The sequence below is a fragment of the Oncorhynchus mykiss genome, chromosome 5 (assembly GCF_013265735.2).
Source record: "Oncorhynchus mykiss isolate Arlee chromosome 5, USDA_OmykA_1.1, whole genome shotgun sequence".
Classification (NCBI taxonomy): Eukaryota; Metazoa; Chordata; class Actinopteri; order Salmoniformes; family Salmonidae; genus Oncorhynchus; species Oncorhynchus mykiss.
In genome coordinates, this window is record NC_048569.1 from 89,586,827 (window position 1) to 89,609,752 (window position 22,926).

Below are 22,926 nucleotides of genomic sequence, written 5' to 3' on the forward strand. Positions count from 1 at the left end.
CACATTCTAACACACAGGAACAGGAACCGGGGGGGCACATTCAAACACACAGGAACAGGAACCGGGGGGGCACATTCAAACACACAGGAACAAGAACCGGGGGGGGGGCACATTCAAACACACAGGAACAGGAACCGGGGGGGCACATTCAAACACACAGGAACAGGAACCGGGGGGGGCACATTCAAACACAGAGGCATTACATGTTAAGTCAGTAACAGCTGAATGGTCTTAACATGTCCTTGTACGGGCTGATGGGAGGGGTTAGGATAATAAAGTGAGAAGTGCTTCATCAAACAGGACAGGAGAAGAAGAACAGGATAAAAACAAATGATATACGTAGAGACCAGATAGGGGGAGGGTGGGAGAATCTAACTATTCAAAATATTGTGCTAAATGCCAGAGTCAGTGTGAATCCCCACTCACCAGTCATGTGTCCTACATTCTTGGGCTGGGCCTGCCGATCACCAGCATAGTGCCTGAAACAGGAGAGAGGCTTAAAGTCAAACATACACATTGGCTACCATCAACTCACATAGTTAGCACATCCAATAGACCGGGAAATAGTGTGACTCCCAATCTCCCAGACAAAACATATGAGGTTTGCTAAAACTGTATGAGCTGAGTAGAGAGCCAGCCATTTTTTCCTGGTCAGGTTATGTGGTCAGGAACAAGTCCTGTGCCTACTCCCTATTTATGAAATATTACAAAAATATTAGCTTGAATGAATGGAGTTTAAACTATGTGGAACAGTGAGCGATGGACTGGAGACGTTGTCACTGCCCTGTTAGAGACGCAGTGTTCCTATTCACACAGCAGTGCTGGAAACTAACTGTGGTCAGAGACAGGACAGGCTGAAGTCACTCCATCCATCCAATCCCACCACACATCACCTGACCCTCTGATTCACGCAGGATGCATCCCAAATAGCACCCTCTTCCACTTATAGTGTATTACTTTTAACCAGTGCACTATATAGGGAATATGGTGCCATTTAGGACTCATGCCAAGTCTCTTTATGTCTCCTGAAGCATCATCTGTTTGTGTCTGTCTGTCTGTCTGTCTGTCTGTCTGTCTGTCTGTTTATGAGTCTGTCTGTTTATGAGTCTGTCTTTGGTGGTAACTAAGGTAACGTTCCATGATGGGCCGGCCTTAAACTAAGGATCTGAGTTTTTCCTGAGCACATCTCTTGACCACAAGACATGATGTGACTTGTCAGGTCATACGGTCCTGAAAAGCTCTCAGAGCCATAGCTAAGAAGCACAACATTTTATTAGGCTCTGGTTAAAGCACCTGTTAAAACCAGTCAACATGCAACTGCAACCCAACCAAACAAACTGGGCTGATGTGTTTTTATACAAGCACATACTGACTAAACCACACATTCATAAATACAAGGGTGTTTATTTCACCTTTATTTAACCAGGTAGGCTAGTTGAGAACACCTTTATTTAACCAGGTCGGCAAGTTGAGAACACCTTTATTTAACCAGGCAAGTTGAGAACACTTTTATTTAACCAGGTAGGCCAGTTGAGAACACCTTTATTTAACCAGGTAGGCAAGTTGAGAACAAGTTCTCATTTTCAACTGCGACCTGGCCAAGATAAAGCACAGCAGTTCGACACATACAACGACACAGAGTTACACATGGAGTAAAACAAACATACACTCAATAACATAATAGAAAAAAGAAAAAAATATCTACATACAGTGAATGCAAATGTGGTAGGATAAGGGAGTTAAGGCAATAAATAGGCCATGGTGGCGAAGTAATTACAATATAGCAATTAAACACTGGAATGGTGGATGTGTAGAAGATAAATGCGCAAGTAGAGATACTGGGGTGCAAAGGAGCAAGGGTTAAGGAGCTATCAGAGATATCATAGCTATCAGAGATATCAGAGCTGTCAGCGATATCATAGCTATCAGAGCTTTCAGAGATATCAGAGCTATCATAGCTATCAGAGCTGTCAAAGATATCAGAAAAATCATAGCTATCAGAGCTGTCAGCGATATCATAGCTATCAGAGCTATCAGAGCTGTCAGCGATATCATAGCTATCAGAGCTATCAGAGCTATCATAGCTATCAGAGCTGTCAGAGATATCATAGCTATCAGAGATATCAGAGCTGTCAACGTGTTGACAGAACATCTCACAGAAACACCAGTGCTCATAGGATATTCTACAGGGATCATTTGGTCAAACACAAGAGCATGGCCACACATTAGGTTGTAAACAATCCTTTAACTGAGTGAAGAGGCTTGTAAACAACAACACTCTGAGTGAGTAAGGATCACATGGACACAGTGGATGACATCACTAAAGGCTGATACCAGTAACAGTGGATGACATCACTAGAGGCTGATACCAGAAACAGTGGAAGACATCACTAGAGGATGATACCAGTAACAGTGGATGACATCACTAGAGGCTGATACCAGTAACAGTGGATGACATCACTAGAGGCTGATACCAGAAACAGTGGAAGACATCACTAGAGGCTGATACCAGTAACAGTGGATGACATCACTAGAGGCTGATACCAGAAACAGTGGATGACATCACTAGAGGCTGATACCAGAAACAGTGGATGACATCACTAAAGGCTGATACCAGTAACAGTGGATGACATCACTAGAGGCTGATACCAGTAACAGTGGATGACATCACTAGAGGCTGATACCAGTAATGGGCCCTGTCCATTCTTTTAGAACAGCAGGGGGGTGACATCGCTATAGTTGGAGTGGGGCTTCATTATAGATGTTATACACCACCCAGCCTTGGGCATATGGTCTCCCCCACCCAGAGGAATGGAACTGCTAGGCCCTGGGCAGAATGACCACAGCGACCATCTAGCCCAGGCCCAGATCACGACAGGGCAGAATGGCCCGTACTCTGTCTCTCTCTCTCTCTCTCGATATATAGCAATGTGGACAGGGGAACCCTCTGGAACTATGATATAGCACTGTGGAGAGAGACAGGACAAGGGAACCCTCTGGAACTATGATATAGCACCGTGGAGAGAGACAGGACAGGGGAACCCTCTGGAACTATGATATAGCACCGTGGAGAGAGACAGGACAGGGGAACCCTCTGGAACTATGATATAGCACCGTGGAGAGAGACAGGACAGGGGAACCCTCTGGAACTATGATATAGCACCGTGGAGAGAGACAGGACAGGGGAACCCTCTGGAACTATGATATAGCACCGTGGAGAGAGACAGGACAGGGGAACCCTCTGGAACTATGATATAGCACCGTGGAGAGAGACAGGACACGGGAACCCTCTGGAACTATGATATAGCACCGTGGAGAGAGACAGGACAGGGGAACCCTCTGGAACTATGATATAGCACCGTGGAGAGAGACAGGACACGGGAACCCTCTGGAACTATGATATAGCACCGTGGAGAGAGACAGGACAGGGGAACCCTCTGGAACTATGATATAGCACCGTGGAGAGAGACAGGACAGGGGAACCCTCTGGAACTATGATATAGCACTGTAGAGAGAGACAGGACAGGGGAACCCTCTGGAACTATGATATAGCACTGTGGAGAGAGACAGGACAGGGGAACCCTCTGGAACTATGATATAGCACTGTGGAGAGAGACAGGACAGGGAAACCCTCTGGAACTATGATATAGCACTGTAGAGAGAGACAGGACAGGGGAACCCTCTGGAACTATGATATAGCACTGTAGAGAGAGACAGGACAGGGGAACCCTCTGGAACTATGATATAGCACTGTGGAGAGAGACAGGACACGGGAACCCTCTGGAACTATGATATAGCACTGTGGGGAGAGACAGGACAGGGGAACCCTCTGGAACTATGCTTGTATACACAGCATATGAGCATGTGTGTGTTCTAGAATAAGCCCTATGTCCATTCAGACAGACCACCAGGCCGTTACCACGACAACAACAACAGCAGGACTTCCCAGAGTGTAAAAAGGCCTGACTCATCAGCAACTGCCCTGGGGGCCATCAGGGAAGTCTGAGCCATCAAACATGATGAAAATAACACACTTCAATAATTTCATTATGATTACACCAAGTACTGTAAATAGTATCTTTCTTTTTGTATTGTTGCCACAAATGTTTCTATTTGTTATCAAACAGAGTCCTTCTAGAAACAAACCTTCCAGGTAGATAAAACGAATCATCCAATCACTGATCTGGCTGATGATCCAATAAACCTGATGATTTGATCTGACTGTGTGTCTCCCATGTGAGTGATTACATTGATTAATATAGTGTGATAACCTTTGTCTTTATATTAACTCAACAACACAAAGTTTTCTATATAAAAAATACATCACCAAACCGCTCAAGGACAAAATGTCAAAATGAATAGTTTTCCTAAACATCACAGTTAACTACACATGACTCTGTTTAGTCCACATGTACACTCCCTTACTTATTTATTTGGACAGTGAAGATAAAACCTTTAATTCGGCTCTATATGCCAGCCTTTTGGATTTGATATCAAATGTTTTCTATGAGGCGACAGTACAGAATGTCATCTTTTATTGGAGGGCATTTTCATTGATATCTGTTTTACTGTTTAGGAATGAAGTAACTACATGTACATGTCTCTAGTCCCCACCGTTTAATGACTTCATAAGTATTTGGGAAAAAAATTTACTTGTAGTGTAGTAAAGTAGTCAAAAGTTTAGTGTTTGGTCCCATATTCCTAGCACACAATTGACTACATCAAGCGTGTGACTACGAACTTGTTGGATGTATTTGCAGTTTGTTTAAGTTGTGTTTCGGATGATGTTGTTTCCACTAGAGATGAGTGGTAAATCATGTATTGTGTCATTGTGGAGTCCCTTTTATTGTAAATAAGAGAATAGAAGATGTTTCTGAACACTTCAGCATTCATGTAGATTTAACCATGATTATGGATAATCATGAATAATGATCAGTGAGAAGGTTACAAAGGAACAAAGATCATAAAACCCTATTCTTATTTACAATAAAATGGACTCCAAAATGACACAATACATAATTGACCATTCAGTTTCTATTGGGTACAACATCATCCAAAACACAACCAAAACCAACTGCAAATGCACCCAACAAGTTTGGAGAGTAACACAATTGATGAATTTTGTACAAAATACTAAACTTCTGACTAAATGTAATACACTATAAAATAATTTGTCCAAATACTTCTGACACCTTAAAATGGTGGGACTATAAATGAAATGCATTAATTTCTAAAGGGTAAAACAGACATGTATGAAAATACCCTTGAATACTATCGCCTCATATCAAACATTTTATCTCAAATTCAAAGTACAGAGACAAATTAAAAGTTTAAGCTTCACTGTATATCGTTGGCAGCATCGTTACCTTACCTGCCCCTGTACAGAAATCCACTCATCTCCAGTCCGAACCAATCAACCAACCAACCGGTCACGGTTCATACAAATAAAACTGACTCAAAAAACACAAAGGGGTTTCCTAAGCAGAGGACTCAAACTGCAGGGGTTGCCATCATCTCCCTCCAGACTGGTAGTATCTCCTCAAAGGTCACTTCAGTTCAGTTGAGCTCAGTAAGGTCCTCCTCAGTCCTGTTCCAGTCCAAAGGATAGAGACTAGAGACAGGCAGTTTGGCCTCACAGATCCCTGAGGACACAGGGCTACAGCCTGTCATTTGACGTGGCAGGCCGGCCAGAGAGAGACAGGGTTCCAGCCAAACACAGAGGTCCTTTTTACGCACACATACACACACACACACACACACACATACACACACATACTGGGAGGAGTAGTGGTAAACAGCACAGGAGCAAAGGTACACACAGACTTAGAGAGAGAGGGAGGAAGAGGGAGAGAGTGTGTGTGTGCGCTTCAGCATGAAAGACAGATCTGTTCCAACACACACCCCAAGAAACAGGCACTTCAGTGTGTGTGTGTGTGTGTGTGTGTGTGTGTGTGTGTGTGTGTGTGTGTGTGTGTGTGTGTGTGTGTGTGTGTGTGTGTGTGTGTGTGACAGACAGGTTCAGACAGGCTTGCAGGCAACAGGTAATCATGATATTATCTCTTCTTCAACAGAAAACAGTGATCGCTGGATTTCTCACAGCAAGTCATGCACACACAGATCACCGGGGTTGCTCTATAGAAACCATCACTGTAGAAACCTATCACTATAGAAACCTATCACTATAGAAACCTATCACTATAGAAACCATCACTGTAGAAACCTATCACTATAGAAACCTATCACTATAGAAACCTTAGATAATACTGATGGAAAAACCACCAATGTATTGTTGGCCTCATGTCTTTTATCACAGACACAAAGCTATGATTGTCTCTAAGCACACGAAGAAGACGGAAAGAAGACAAATACATCAGAGGGTGAATGCCATTCCATGGAAATGTTTGATCAAAACATTAGGGTGTGGTGATGGAGTAGCTGTACAGAGGAGAAAAACTGTTTGAAGGTATGAATGAGTCAGAGAGTCAGAGAGCTTTTGAAATACCACTCTGTTTTCAGAAGTCCCTCCCACATCCCTGAAGTACCAGATGTAGACGTTCTCATGTCCACTCTCTGTAGGAGCCAGAAAGGACTTGGCAGTCAGGTTAGATTATAGATATTATTGATTATTCTATCTCTGTCATACACACATACTCTCCCTCCTCTCCCATCCCTCTCTCTCGCCCTCCCACCCCCATCCCTCTCTCTCGCCCTCCTCTCCCACACCCATCCCTCTTTCTCGCCCTCCTCTCCCACCCCATCCCTCTCTCTCACACTCCTCTCCCACGTCCATCCCTCTCTCGCCCTCCTCTCCCACGTCCATCCCTCTCTCGCCCTCCTCTCCCACGCCCATCCCTCTCTCTCACACTCCTCTCCCACCCCATCCCTCTCTCTCACACTCCTCTCCCACGCCCATCCCTCTCTCTCGCCCTCCTCTCCCACCCCATCCCTCTCTCTCACACTCCTCTCCCACGCCCATCCCTCTCTCTCACACTCTTCTCCCACACCCATCCCTCTCTCGCCCTCCTCTCCCACCCCCATCCCTCTCTCGCCCTCCTCTCCCACCCCCATCCCTCTCTCGCCCTCCTCTCCCACCCCATCCCTCTCTCTCACCCTCCTCTCCCACCCCATCCCTCTCTCTCACACTCCTCTCCCACGCCCATCCCTTTCTTGCCCTCCTCTCCCACACCCATCCCTCTCTCGCCCTCCTCTCCCACCCCCATCCCTCTCTCTCACCCTCCTCTTCCAACCCATCCCTCTCTCGCCCTCCTCTCCCACGCCCATCCCTCTCTCGCCCTCCTCTCCCACGCCCATCCCGCTCTCTCACCCTCCTCTTCCAACCCATCCCACTCTCTCACCCTCCTCTCTGAGGCGTCTGAACACTCTAACTCACATAAATGTCTCATTCCACACGTCTAACCAGTTTAGTGTGGAACAAAACAGGGGATGAGAGGAGGTTCTAGCCTGCAGGCTCGGCAGGCTCCAGATAGCTATGCCCCTGCAGCACTGCAGGTATGTACAGTGAAGAAGAAGAAACATATTGGGGTTTAAGTGTTTTTGTGCTGTTACCACGTTACATAACAATCAAAACAACTCACTATAATAATAATAATTATACTACTAATAATAACTTGGTGGGAGGACTTCCGGAGACACCCTCGGCGAGAGGGGTTACGGCTAGAGTCAGCCATTATCAGCGGTGGCCATGGAGCAATTAGGGTTAAGGGCTTTGCTCAAGTGCACATCAACAGATTTTTCATCAACTATTAATTTCATCCCAATCTTGGTTCCACTCCCTGTCTGAGGTGTTTCTGCTGACCATGTGTCTCTGAGAAAACTCATCAAAACCACATCAGTTCTGGCCAAGAGGGAAGGTGTGAAAGACCACTAAAAACATGATTGGTCACTGCACTGATCTGTGGACAGAGAGAGAGGAAGAGAGAGGAAGGGAGAGAAAGAGAGATGGAGAGAGAGGGAGGGAGGGAGAGAGAGAGAGAGGGAGAGAGGGGGAGAGGAAGGGAGAGAGAGAGGGAGAGTGAGAGGGAGAGAGAGAGTGAGAGAGCGTGCTAGAGAAAGACAAAGAGAGAGACAAAGAGAGAGAGAGAGAGAGAGAGAGAGAGAGAGAGAGAGGGAGGGAGCGAGCGAGGGAGAGAGAGGGAGGGAGAGAGAGGGAGAGAGAGGGAGGGAGAGAGAGGGAGAGGGAGAGACAGAGAGGGAGAGTGAGAGGGAGAGAGAGAGTGAGAGAGAGTGGTAGAGAAAGACAAAGAGAGAGACAAAGGGAGAGACAAAGGGAGACAGAGAGAAAGACAGAGAGAGAGAGAGAGAGCAGGAAAGAAAGAGTGAGAGCAAGGTGTCTTTCTGACGATACTGCAACCTTTCTAGTGCTTTCCACCTCCTCCCCCTCTCTCCCTTACCCTCTCTCCCCCTTTCCTTCCCTCATCATCTCCCCTACTGTGTTTAAACAGCTGCCCTGAACCAGCTGCTATGACAGCAGCCCACTGACAGACAGAAAACCTTGAGTCACCAAAAGGTTCCAGAAAAAGAACAACTTCCTCTTCTAGAAACTAAGCTGTGTGGACTCAGAGAGGCACTGTCATGGAAAACGACAGTCTGGAGCAAAGCCACACTACTATTCTATATATGGCTCTGGTCTGGACCATAGAAATATAATGACATTATATTCTATATCATTCCATTTCTATGTGCTGCACAGTACCATACCAATACCATTGTCATATAGCATTGTTAGATGCAACACACACACACACACACACACACACACACACACACACACACACACACACACACACACACACACACACACACACACACACACACACACACTTCTCTGGTCTGAGGAGAGTAGATAATATGCCTCTCTGAGTTCAGTTCAGTCTGGCCGTCTGTAGTGAATGAAGCCAGACAGGCGATGGCTCTCTAGTGTAGAGCCTGATGATTAGAAACAGCTAAAGCTAAGCCTGTTATGCTGGTACCTTCTCTGTGTTTTTAGAGGACGATATGACTGACAGGACCTCGGATCAATGGAGGCACTCCATAAAAAAAAAAATCCTGTATCTCTCAACACATTCACGAAAATAGTCATGGCCTCTAAAACTTACATTTGCTTACTAGACCCTATTCCAACTAAACTACTGAAATAGCTACTTCCTGTGCATGGCCCTTCCATGTTGAACATAATAAACATCTCCATATCTTCCGGATGTGTACCAAACTCACTAAAAGTGCCTGTAATAAAGCCTCTCTTGAAAAAGCCAAACCTTGACCCGGAAAATGTATCTCTCACCCCCCCCCCCCCCAATGTAAGAATCTGTTGCCTTCCTAAAGACAAATAATGTATACAAAACGCTCCAGTCTGGTTTTAGACCCCATCATAGCACTGAGACAGCACTCGTGAAGGTGGTAAATTACCTTTTAATGGCGTCAGACCAAGGCTCTGCATCTGTCCTCGTTGCTCCTAGACCTTAGTGACATTTTCGACACCATCGATCACCACAATCTTTTGGAGAGATTGGAAACCCTAATTGGTCTACGAGGACAAGTTCCGGCCTGTTTAAGATCTTATCTGTCGGAAAGATATCAGTTTGTCTCTGTGGATGGTTTTTCCTCTGTCAAATCAATGGTTTCTGGGTTTCTCACGTTTCCGTGTTAGGACCAATATTGTTTTCACCATATTGTTTTCACTATATATTCACCTCTTGGTGATGTCATTCTGAAACACCATGCCAACTTTCACTGCTACGCAGACAACACACGGCCTTCCCAGAATCCTGTGGATGGAGGCAAATGTTTGACTTTTAAACTCGGACAAAAGAGAGATGCTAGTTCTAGGTCCCAAGAAACAAAGAGATCAGTGGATCTGACAATGAATCTCGATGGTTGTACAGTCGTCTCAAATAAAACTGTGAAGGACCTTGGCGTTACTCTGGACCATGATCTCTCTTTTGACGAGCATATCAAGACTGTTTCAAGAGTAGCTTTTATCCATCTTAGTAACATTGCAAAAAATCTGAAACTTTTAGTCAAATAATTATGCAGAAAAGCTAATCCATGCTTTTGTCACTTCAAGATTATACTACAGCAATGCTCTACTACCCGGATAAAGTACTAAATAAACTTCAGTTAGTGCTAAATACGGCTGCTAGAATCTTGACTAGACGGGCTGTCCCCGTCCCAAGTCCACCTGGTCGTGCTGCTGATTCAGTTTCTGCTGTTCTACCTGCTGCTATGGAACCTTAACCTGTTCAATGGACTTGTTACATTGTCCTGGACCTGCTGTTTGACCATCTGTCTCTCCCTCTCTCTCTCCCTCCCACACCTGCTGTCTCGACCTCTGAATGCTCAGCTATGAAAAGTCAACTGACATTTACTTCTGAGGTGCTGACCTGTTGCACCCTCTATAACCACTGTGATTATTATTTGACCCTGTTGGTCATCTATGAACATTTGAACATCTTCAAGAACGAGCTGGCTTTAATGGCCATGTACTCTTATAATCTCCACCCAGCACAGCAGATTAGGACTGGCCACCCCTCAGAGACTAGTTCCTCTCTAGGTTTCTTCCTGGGTTCCTGCCTTTCTAAGTAGTTTTTCCTAGCCACTGTACTTCTACATCTGCTTGCTTGCACATTGGGATTTTAAGCTGGTTCTCTGTACTTTGTAACTACTGCTGATGTAAAAAAAAGGCTTTATAAATGCGCTTGATTGATTGACGTTGCACCAGCCTACTGTCTAATTAACTGTCAGGTTTTGACAAGATGTTAATGAGAGCCTTTAACACTTTCAATGTGTGGAGCTCCATACAGCTGTCATGGGTAAGCTCAATATGATGACAGCAAGTGTACAACAAGGTTTGCCTCAATATTAGCCAGCTGTCAAAATACAAGTGTGGCCATTTCTATTGCTGTACCACTAAGTTGAATAAGTATTTAAGGGTTTTATCAAGGCAAAGGGTGCCTACTTTGAAGAATCTTAAATCTAAAATATATTTTGACTTAATTAACACTTTTTTGGTTACTACATGATTACATATGTGTATTTCATAGTTTGGATGTCTTCACTGTAACGGCTTTCTTCTATCTCTTCCTCAGACGAGGAGGTGTAGCAAGGATCGGACCAAAATGCAGCGTGGTTTGTTCGATACATCTTTAATGAAGACAAAAACACGAACTATACAAAAACAATAAACATAACGTGAAAACCGAAACAGCCTATCTTGTGCAAACAAACACGGTGACATGAACAATCACCCACGAAACACTCAAAGAATATGGCTGACTAAATATGGCTCCCAATCAGAGACAACGATAAACACCTGCCTCTGATTGAGAACCAATTCAGACAGCCATAGACTTTGCTAGAGAACCCCACTAAACCACAAACCCAATACCTAACAAAACCCCAGGACAAAACACACCACATACAAAAACCCATGCCACACCCTGGCCTGACCAAATAAATGAAGATAAACACAAAATATCTCGACCAGGGCGTGACATTCACTATTATTCTACAATTTAGCAAATTTAAAAAAGAAAAGAAAAATACTTGAATGAGTACAGTAGGTGTGTCCAAACTTTAGACTGGTACTGTACAATCACTACCGTTCAAACGTTTGGGGTCACTTAGAAATGCCTTTGTTTTTGAAAAAAAAGCACATTTATTGTCCATTAAAATAACATCAAATTGATCAGAAATACAGTGTAGACATTGTTAATGTTATAAATGACTATTGTAGCTGGAAATGGCTGATTTTTTAAATGGAATATCTACATAGGCATACAGAGGCCCATTATGAGCAACCATCACTCCTGTGTTCCAATGGCACACAGGAGCTAATCCAAGTTTATAATTTTAAAAGGCTAATTGATCATTAGAAAACCCTTTTGCAATTATTTTAGCACAGCTGAAATCTGTTGGTCTGGTTACAGAAGCAATAAAACTGGCCTTTTAAAAAATATAGATATTTCACCTTTATTTAACCAGGTAGGCAAGTTGAGAACAAGTTCTCATTTACAACTGCGACCTGTCCGAGATAAAGCAAAGCAGTTCGACACGAACAACAACACAGAGTTACACATGGAGTAAAACAAACATACAGTCAATAATACAGTAGAAACAAGTCTATATACGATGTGAGCAAATGAGGTGAGATAAGGGAGGTAAAGGCAAAAAAGGCCATGGTGGCGAAGTAAATACAATATAGCAAGTAAAACACTGGAATGGTTGATTTGCAGTGGAAGAATGTGCAAAGTAGAGATAGAAATAATGTGGTGCAAAGGAGCAAAATAAATAAATACAGTAGGGGGAGAGGTAGTTGTTTGGGCTAAATTATAGATGGGCTATGTACAGGTGCAGTAATCTGTGAGCTGCTCTGACAGTTGGTGCTTAAAGCTAGTGAGGGAGATAAGTGTTTCCAGTTTCAGAGATTTTTGCAGTTCGTTCCAGTCATTGGCAGCAGAGAACTGGAAGAAGAGGCGGCCAAAGGAAGAATTGGTTTTGGGGGTGACCAGAGAGATATACCTACTGGAGCGCGTGCTACAGGTGGGTGATACTATGGTGACCAGCGAGCTGAGATAAGGGGGGACTTTTCCTAGCAGGGTCTTGTAGATGACCTGGAGCCAGTGGGTTTGGCGATGAGTACGAAGCGAGGGCCAGCCAACGAGAGCGTACAGGTCGCAGTGGTGTGTAGTATATGGGGCTTTGGTGACAAAACGGATGGCACTGTGATAGACTGTATCCAATTCATTGAGTAGGGTATTGGAGGCTATTTTGTAAATGATGATCGGTAGGATGGTCATTTACAAAATGATCGGTAGGATGGTCAGTTTTACTAGGGTATGTTGAGTTTTACTAGGGTATGTTGACTTCTGTGATCGAAAAAGCCTTGGTTTCATGCATGTCAACATCAGAAGCCTAAGAAGCCTCCCTAAGTTTGTTTTACTCACTGCTTTAGCATACTCTTCAACCCTGATGTCCTTGCCGTGTCTGAATCCTGGCTTAGGAAGGCCACCAAAAATTCTGAGATTTCCATACGCAACTATAACATTTTCTGTCAAGATAGAGGGGGAGGAGTTGCAGTCTACTGCAGAGATAGCCTGCAAAGTAATGTCATACTTTCCAGGTCCATACCCAAACAGTTCGAACTTCTAATTTTAAAAATGAATCTCTCCAGAAATAAGTCTCTCATTGTTGCCGCCTGCAACCGACCCCCCTCAGCTCCCAGCTGTGCCCTGGACACCATTTGTGAATTGATCGCCCCCCATCTAGCTTCAGAGTTTGTTCTGTTAGGTGATCTAAATTGGGATATGCTTAACACCCCGGCAGTCCTACAATCTAAGCTAGATGCCCTCAATCTCACACAAATCATCAAGGAACCCACCAGGTACAACCCTAAATCTGTAAACAAGGGCACCCTCATAGATGTTATCCTGACCAACTGGCCCTCCAAATACACCTCCGCTGTCTTCAATCAGGATCTCAGCGATCACTGCCTCATTGCCTGTATCCGCTACGGGTCCGCGGTCAAACAACCACCCCTCATCACTGTCAAACGCTCCCTAAAACACTTCTGCGAGCAGGCCTTTCTAATCGACCTGGCCCGGGTATCCTGGAAGGTTATTGACCTCATCCCGTTAGTTGAGGATGCCTGGTCATTCTTTAAGAGTAACTTCCTCACCATCTTAGATAAGCATGCTCCGTTCAAAAAATGCAGAACTAAGAACAGATATAGCCCTTGGTTCACTCCAGAACTGACTGCCCTCGACCGGCACAAAAACATCCTGTGGCGGACTGCAATAGCATCGAATAGTCCCCGCGATATGCAACTTTTCAGGGAAGTCAGGAACCAAAACACGCAGTCAGTCAGGAAAGCAAAGGCCAGCTTTTTCAAGCAGAAATTTGCATCCTGTAAACTCTCCTTCCAGACTCACATCAAACATCACCAATCCAAAGCTAAATCTAGAATTGGCTTCATATTTCGCAACAAAGCCTCCTTCACGCATGCTGCCAAACATTTGTATTTTATTTTTTATTTCACCTTTATTTAACCAGGTAGGCCAAGATAAAGCATAGCAGTGTGAACAGACAACAACACAGAGTTACACATGGAGTAAACAATAAACAAGTCAATAACACAGTAGAAAAAAAAGAAGAAAAGAGAGTCTATATACATTGTGTGCAAAAGGCATGAGGAGGTAGGCGAATAATTATAATTTAGCAGATTAACACTGGAGTGATAAAAGATCAGATGGTCATGTGCAGGTAGAGATACTGGTGTGCAAAAGAGCAGAAAAGTAAATAAATAAAACAGAATGGGGATAAGGTAGGTAAATTGGGTGGACTATGTACAGCTGCAGCGATCGGTTAGCTGCTCAGATAGCAGATGTTTAAAGTTGGTGAGGGAGATAAAAGTCTCCAACTTCAGCGATTTTTGCAATTTGTTCCAGTCACAGGCAGCAGAGAACTGGAAGGAAAGGAGGCCAAATGAGGTGTTGGCTTTAGGGATGATCAGTGAGATACACCTGCTGGAGCGCGTGCTACGGGTGGGTGTTGCCATCATGACCAGTGAACTGAGATAAGGCGGAGCTTTACCTAGCATGGACTTGTAGATGACCTGGAGCCAGTGGGTCTGGCGACGAATATGTAGCGAGGGCCATCAGACTAGAGCATACAGGTCGCAGTGGTGGGTGGTATAAGGTGCTTTAGTAACAAAATGGATGGCACTGTGATAAACTGCATCCAGTTTGCTGAGTAGAGTATTGGAAGCTATTTTGTAGATGACATCGCCAAAGTCGAGGATCGGTAGGATAGTCAGTTTTACTAGGGTAAGTTTGGCGCCGTGAGTGAAGGAGGCTTTGTTGCGAAATAGAAAGCTGACTATAGATTTGATTTTAGATTGGAGTTGTTTGATATGAGTCTGGAAGGAGAGTTTACAGTCTAGCCAGACACCTAAGTACTTATAGATGTCCACATATTCTAGGTCGGAACCATCCAGGGTGGTGATGCTAGTCGGGCGTGCGGGTGCAGGCAGCGAACGTTTGAAAAGCATGCATTTGGTTTTACTAGCATTTAAGAGCAGTTGGAGGCCACGGAAGGAGTGTTGTATGGCATTGAAGCTTGTTTGGAGGTTAGATAGCACAGTATCAAAGGAAGGGCCAGTAGTATATAGAATGGTGTCGTCTGCTCAGAGGTGGATCAGGGAATCGCCCGCAGCAAAAGCAACATCATTGATATATACAAAGAAAAGAGTCGGCCCGAGAATTGAACCCTGTGGCACCCCCATAGAGACTGCCAGAGGACCGGACAACATGCCCTCCGATTTGACACACTGAACTCTGTCTGCAAAGTAGTTGGTGAACCAGGCAAGGCAGTCATTAGGAAAAATGAAGTTACTGAGTCTGCCGATAAGAATATGGTGATTGACAGAGTCGAAAGCCTTGGCCAGGTCAATGAATACGGCTGCACAGTATTGTTTCTTATCAATGGTGGTTAAGATATCGTTTAGGACCTTGAGCGTGGCTGAGGTGCAGCCATGACCAGCTGTGAAACCAGATTGCATAGCGGAGAAGGTATGGTGGGATTCGAAATGGTTGGTAATCTGTTTGTTGACTTGGCGTTCAAAGACCTTAGAAAGGCAGGGTAGGATAGATATAGGTCTGTAGCCGTTTGGGTCAAGAGTGTCCCCCCCTTTGAAGAGGGGGATGACCGCAGCTGCTTTTCAATCTTTGGGAATCTCAGACGACTCGAAAGAGAGGTTGAACAGGCTAGTAATAGGGGTTGCAACAATTTTGACAGATCATTTTAGAAAGAAAGGGTCCAGATTGTCTAGCCCGGCTGATTTGTAGGGGTCCAGATTTTGCAGCTCTTTCAGAACGCCAGCTGACTGGATTTGGGAGAAGGAGAAATGGGGAAGGCTTGGGCGAGTTGCTGTGGGGGGTGCAGTGCCATTGACCGGGGTAGGGGTAGCCAGGTGGAAAGCATGGCCAGCCGTAGAAAAATGCTTATTGAAATTCTCAATTATAGTGTGACAGTGTTACCTATCCTCAGTGCAGTGGGAAGCTGGGAGGAGGTGTTCTTATTCTTTACTGGGACTTTACAGTGTCCCATAACTTTTTTGAGTTTGTGTTGCAGGAAGCAAATTTCTGCTTGAAAAAGCTAGCCTTGGCTTTTCTAACTGCATGTGTGTATTGGTTTCTAGCTTCCCTGAAAAGTTGCATATCACGGGGGCTGTTTGATGCTAATGCAGAACGCCATAGGATGTTTTTGTGTTGGTTAAGGGCAGTCAGGTCTGGAGAGAACCAGGGGCTATACCTGTTCCTGGTTCTAAATTTCTTGAATGGGGCATGCTTATTTAAGATAGTGAGGAAGGCATTTAAAAAAAAAAAACAGGCATCCTCTACTGACGTGATGAGGTCAATGTCCTTCCAGGATACCCCGGCCAGGTCGATTAGAAAGGCCTGCTAGCTGAAGTGTTTCAGGGAGCGTTTGACAGTGATGAGTGGAGGTCGTTTGACCGCTGACCTATTACGGATGCAGGCAATGAGGCAGTGATCGCTGAAATCTTGGTTGAAAACAGCAGAGGTGTATTTAGAGGGCAAGTTGGTTAGGATGATTTCTATGAGGGTGCCCGTGTTTATGGCTTTGGTGTGGTACCTGGTAGGTTCATTGATAATTTGTGTGAGATTGAGGGCATCAAGCTTAGATTGTAGAATGGCTGGGGTGTTAAGCATGTTCCAGTTTAGGTCGCCTAGCAGCACAAGCTCTGAAGATAGATGGGGGGCAATCAGTTCACATATGGTGTCCAGAGCACAGCTGGGGGCAGAGGGTGGTCTATAGCAGGTGGCAACAGTGAAAGACTTGTTTTTAGAGAGGTGGATTTTTAAAAGTAGAAGTTCAAATTGTTTGGGTACAGACCTGGATAGGAGGACAGAACTCTGCAGGCTATCTCTGCAGTAGATTGCAACACCGCCCCCTTTGGCCGTTCTATCTTGTCTGAAAATGTTGTAGTTCGGAATGGAGATTTCAGAATTTTTGGTGGTCTTCCTAAGCCAGGATTCAGACACGGCTAGAACATCCGGGTTGGCAGAGTGTGCTAAAGCAGTGAATAAAACAAGCTTAGGGAGGAGGCTTCTAATGTTAACATGCATGAAACCAAGGCTATTATGGCTGGAAAAGGTCTGGAATAGGTGTGGAGCTAGGCACTGCAGGGCCTGGATTCACCTCTATATCACCAGAGGAACAGAGGAGGAGTAGGATAAGGGTACGGCTAAAAGCTATGAGAATTGGTCATTTAGAACGTCCGGAACAGAGAGTAAAAGGAGGTTTCTGGGGACGATAAAATACAGTGCCTTGCGAAAGTATTCGGCCCCCTTGAACTTTGCGACCTTTTGCCACATTTCAGGCTTCAAACATAAAGATATAAAACTGTATTTTTTTGTGAAGAATCAACAACAAGTGGGACATAATCATGAAGTGGAACGACATTTATTGGATATTTCAAACTTTTTTAACAAATCAAAAACTGAAAAATTGGGCGTGCAAAATTATTCAGCCCCTTTACTTTCAGTGCAGCAAACTCTCTCCAGAAGTTCAGTGAGGATCTCTGAATGATCCAATGTTGACCTAAATGACTAATGATGATAAATACAATCCACCTGTGTGTAATCAAGTCTCCGTATAAATGCACCTGCACTGTGGTAGTCTCAGAGGTCCGTTAAAAGCACAGAGAGCATCATGAAGAACAAGGAACACACCAGGCAGGTCCGAGATACTGTTGTGAAGAAGTTTAAAGCCGGATTTGGATACAAAAAGATTTCCCAAGCTTTAAACATCCCAAGGAGCACTGTGCAAGCGATAATATTGAAATGGAAGGAGTATCAGACCACTGCAAATCTACCAAGACCTGGCCGTCCCTCTAAACTTTCAGCTCATACAAGGAGAAGACTGATCAGAGATGCAGCCAAGAGGCCCATGATCACTCTGGATGAACTGCAGAGATCTACAGCTGAGGTGGGAGACTCTGTCCATAGGACAACAATCAGTCGTATATTGCACAAATCTGGCCTTTATGGAAGAGTGGCAAGAAGAAAGCCATTTCTTAAAGATATCCATAAAAAGTGTCGTTTAAAGTTTGCCACAAGCCACCTGGGAGACACACCAAACATGTGGAAGAAGGTGCTCTGGTCAGATGAAACCAAAATTGAACTTTTTGGCAAAAATGTAAAACGTTATGTTTGGCGTAAAAGCAACACAGCTCATCACCCTGAACACACCATCCCCACTGTCAAACATGGTGGTGGCAGCATCATGGTTTGGGCCTGATTTTCTTCAGCAGGGACAGGGAAGATGGTTAAAATTGATGGGAAGATGGATGGAGCCAAATACAGGACCATTCTGGAAGAAAACCTGATGGAGTCTGCAAAAGACCTGAGACTGGGACGGAGATTTGTCTTCCAACAAGACAATGATCCAAAACATAAAGCAAAATCTACAATGGAATGGTTCAAAAATAAACATATCCAGGTGTTAGAATGGCCAAGTCAAAGTCCAGACCTGAATCCAATCGAGAATCTGTGGAAAGAACTGAAAACTGCTGTTCACAAATGCTCTCCATCCAACCTCACTGAGCTCGAGCTGTTTTGCAAGGAGGAATGGGAAAAAATGTCAGTCTCTCGATGTGCAAAACTGATAGAGACATACCCCAAGCAACTTACAGCTGTAATCGCAGCAAAAGGTGGCGCTACAAAGTATTAACTTAAGGGGGCTGAATAATTTTGCACGACCAATTTTTCAGTTTTTGATTTGTTAAAAAAGTTTGAAATCTCCAATAAATTTCGTTCCACTTCATGATTGTGTCCCACTTGTTGTTGATTCGTCACAAAAAAATACAGTTTTATATCTTTATGTTTGAAGCCTGAAATGTGGCAAAAGGTCGCAAAGTTCAAGGGGGCCGAATACTTTCGCAAGGCACTGTAGCTTCAAGGTTTAATGTAGAGACAAAGGTATGGTAGGATGTGAATACAGTGGAGGTAAACCTAGGTATTGAGTGATGATGAGAGAGATATTGTCTCTAGAAACATCATTGAAACCTGGTGATGTCATCGCATGTGTGGGTGGTGGAACTGAAAGGTTGGATAAGGTATAATGAGCAAGGCTAGAGGCTCTACAGTGAAATAAGCCAATAAACACTAACCAGAACAGCAATGGACAATTCATATTGACATTAAGGAGAGGCATGCTTAGTCAAGTGATCGTAAGGGTCCAGTTAGTAGTGAGGTTGGTTGGGGTCACGGCGCTTCAGACAGCTAGCCAGGTCATCGATAACAAGCTAGCGTAGGACGGTGTTCTGTTTTTAGCCACTTTGTGCGTTTCCGTTAGTTGATTAGTGGAATTCCGTGTGGTAGACGGGATCAATTCAATTGGCAAAATAGATATAGTTATAGAACCCTAGAAAAATTGTCCGAGAGACCTATTCAGATAGCAGCCGATAAGACAGCTAACGATTAGCGGGCCGCAGATGGCCGTTCAGGTAATGTCGCGACGGAGGAGCCAGTTGGATAACTCTCTCGTGCAGATAACGTTGGTAGTCCAGTCGTGAAGGCCCGGTGGGGCTCCGCATCGGCAGTAAAACGGGTCCGGATAGGTGATTGTAGCCCAGGATTGGTTGATGGAACTCTTCAGCTGGCTAGCTCCGGAGTAATTGAAGTTTGCTCCGGGACCGACGTAAACCAATAGTCACACGGATAGCAGCTAGCTAGCTGCGAGATACAGGTGTAAATGTTCAGAGCTTTCGGTTGAAATCCGGGGATATGGAGAGAAAAATAGGTCCGGTATATTCTGGTCTGAGTCGCGTTGTACAAAACTGGCGATAGCTTTTTGAGCTAAAGGATAGCTGATGACCATCAACCGTGGTTAGCTAAATACTAACGTTAGCCAGTAAACTGGCTAGCTTCTGGCTAGCTCCTGGTTAGCTCCTGGTTAGCTCCTGATTAGCTTTTGGCTAGCTTCTGGCTAGCTTCTGGTTAGCTTCTGGTAGCTTCTGGTTAGCTTCTGGTTAGCTTCTGGTTAGCTTCTATTGTGGATTTCAGTTTTGAGGTAAATAATTATGATTATTTTTTAAATTGGTGAGGCTGGTTGCAGGAGAGTGTTTTGAAGTAGAGTTTTTGTAAAAGAAAATATATAAAAGATATGCGAAGAAGGATGTAAATATATATATACACGGGACACGACAGGACGAGGACAAAGGAAGTCTGACTGCTATGCCATCTTGGAAGCATTGGAGCCTTCTTTAGACTAGTTGAGTATCTGCAGCATCAGCATTTGTGGATTCGATTACAGGCTCAAAATGGACCGAAACAAAGGACTTTCTTCTGAAACTCGTCCGTCTATTCTTGTTCTCAGAAATGACGGCTATTCCGTGCGAGAAATTGCCAAGAAACTGAAGATCTCGTACAACGCTGTGTACTACTCCCTTCACAGAACAGCTCAAACTGGTTTTAACCAGAATAGAAAGAGGGGTGGGAAGCCCTGGTGAACAACTGATCAAGAGGACAAGTACATTAGAGTGTCTAGTTTGAGAAACAGACGCCTCACAAGTCCTCAACTGGCAGCTTCATTAAATAGTACCCGCAAAACACCAGCCTCAACGTCAACAGTGAAGAGGCGACTCTGGGATGCTGGCCTTCTAGGCAGAGTTCCTGTGTACAGTGTCTGTGTTCTTTTGTCCATCTTAATCATGATGACAGTTATCACATATAGGCCCTACTATAAAGGCTCTATGGCATCTTTAAGGATAAGCGAAGCATGCAGTAGATAGGCTGGTAGCACAGGAGGTTGGTGGCACCTTAATAGGTGAGGGCGCGCTATTGATAATGTCTGGAGCGGAATGAGTGAATTGCTATCAAATTCACATCTTTCCAGCCTTCATTATGAGTCGCCCTCCCATCAGCAACATCCTGTGGCTGGTAAAGCTGTCCAGCCAGCATGCATTTTTTTCTGGGTTCAGAGATTAGCTGGTAGAGAGCCAGACCAGGTCCAAATACATCAGCGATCTAATGGCCAGGACAAACAGACAGTACCCCTGTTCCTAAAACTCCTCTAGTGACCACTGAATACACATTACACCACTAGTACAGGATGACCTGAGTGTTTCAGCCCAATGTGTTTTATTTTGTGCTATTGCTGAGAGGCCACTCATAATCATGTTGATGAATCACCTACAGCATCTTATGATGTAAATGAATGCAACATATATTCTTTTGAATATCTCCAGTGCAGGCTACCCTTTTAGATTAAAACAAGGAATGTAATGACTGAAAACTATGTTCATAGATAGATTGTAGCTGTCAATTTAACACATTGCTTTTAAAACGTCAATAATTCCACCAGGAAACACTCAACATACTGTAGTAGAGCTTCCAAATAATATGCCCACCACAGAGACACAATCCTCTATGTACTGTTGATATATTAGGATAACATTATTGTTCTGCATATTTTCAGTGCAAAATGTATTATGTTCAAAAGCAAATTTTAGCATGAAGGAAAACAATTGCAATGCACTCAGAGATTACTTAAATGCATGGGGTGGCTCTGATAATTTGAATCATCAAGAACATGTGACAAATATCGCCTTACATACCTTTCAAAAATACTGTCTTCTGATACTGTCCAATCCATACTGATTTATCACTGGGGAATCCTAGCCCCTCGCCGAAATCCGTTATTATCATCCAACCGTCAATCCGTTAGCCTGAATCTCTCTGAGAAAGATCCCGAATACTTCTCGGAGTCTGCGAAATGTTGTTCAAACGCGCCTGGCTGATGCTCTCATGTTGTTGTCATTATTAGGTAGCTGCCAGAGCCCCCACCCCCACCCACCCCCACCGTCCCAAAAAATGCCGTCTGATTTCGCACGCATCCGATGCGCTCCTTCTCCGCTGTCAAAGGAATCAAAGGATATCAAAGGAAGCCGAAACTCACGCTGAGGCCCCAAGAGCACCATTCACCCACCAGTGAGCATCACTGCGCGCATGGCACAGCACATCCACGAGAGAGTAAACATAATCAGATGGTTGTTCAAATATTACTTAACACTATATTGAAATGAAGCGCTATAATAACAGTAGGCTGTGGTCTTTTATATTGGAGTAGGACTAGGTCTGATGTATGGCTTCCTAGTTCATTTGAGTTCATTTGAGTCTATATGCTTATTCATGCTCTGCTCAGTGTTCCTATGCCTGCCCTTGCATTCACAGAATGCACTGCATCAGTAATGTCAGGGACTGAAGGCAACACCAATATGTACAGTCGGTTGTGTGTGGAGGCCGGGAGCGGATTTGAATGTGGGGTTTATATCGTATTAATTGTAGTCTACAGGAAATACACCACAGAGGAAGTACCATTGCACAGGAACCAGGTCAGTTGGTCAGCCATCTGCATATGGGAACTTATGCTGCGTTCATAATCAAGTGGGAAGGTGGTAATTACCAGTTGTCAAGTCGTAAATACGAGTTGGTCAAATCAAATCTTATTTTATTTGTCACATACACATGGTTAGAAGATGTTAATGTGAGTGTAGCGAAACGGTTGTGCTTCTAGTTCCGACAATGCAGTTATAACCAACGAGTAATCTAACCTAACAATTCCACAACAACTACCTTATACACACAAGTGTAAACGGATGAAGAATATATACATAAAAATACAGTGCCTTGCGAAAGTATTCAGCCCCCTTGAACTTTGCGACCTTTTGCCACATTTCAGGCTTCAAACATAAAGATATAAAACTGTATTTTTTTGTGAAGAATCAACAACAAGTGGGACACAATCATGAAGTGGAACGAAATTTATTGGAGATTTCAAACTTTTTTAACAAATCAAAAACTGACAAATTGGGCGTGCAAAATTATT

General features: G+C 44.2%; 1 protein-coding gene across 2 annotated transcripts in view; it reads right to left on the reverse strand.

Moving 5' to 3' along the window:
• Nucleotides 1-21,825, reverse strand: part of pde4dip (phosphodiesterase 4D interacting protein) — a 142,481-nt gene extending 120,656 nt beyond the window's left edge. The window contains exons 1-2 of one of the 2 annotated variants that reach the window (XM_036978715.1): nt 21,656-21,825; nt 427-479 (exon numbers count right to left, since the gene is read on the reverse strand). In XM_036978715.1, the coding sequence (XP_036834610.1) occupies nt 427-479; nt 21,656-21,693 (91 nt within the window). In that variant the 5' untranslated portion in view covers nt 21,694-21,825. Of the gene's footprint in view, nt 1-426; nt 480-5,371; nt 5,919-21,655 lie in introns of those variants that run through there. The other variant, XM_036978716.1, reaches the window with a different exon arrangement.
• Between the last annotated feature and the right edge of the window lie 1,101 nt (nt 21,826-22,926).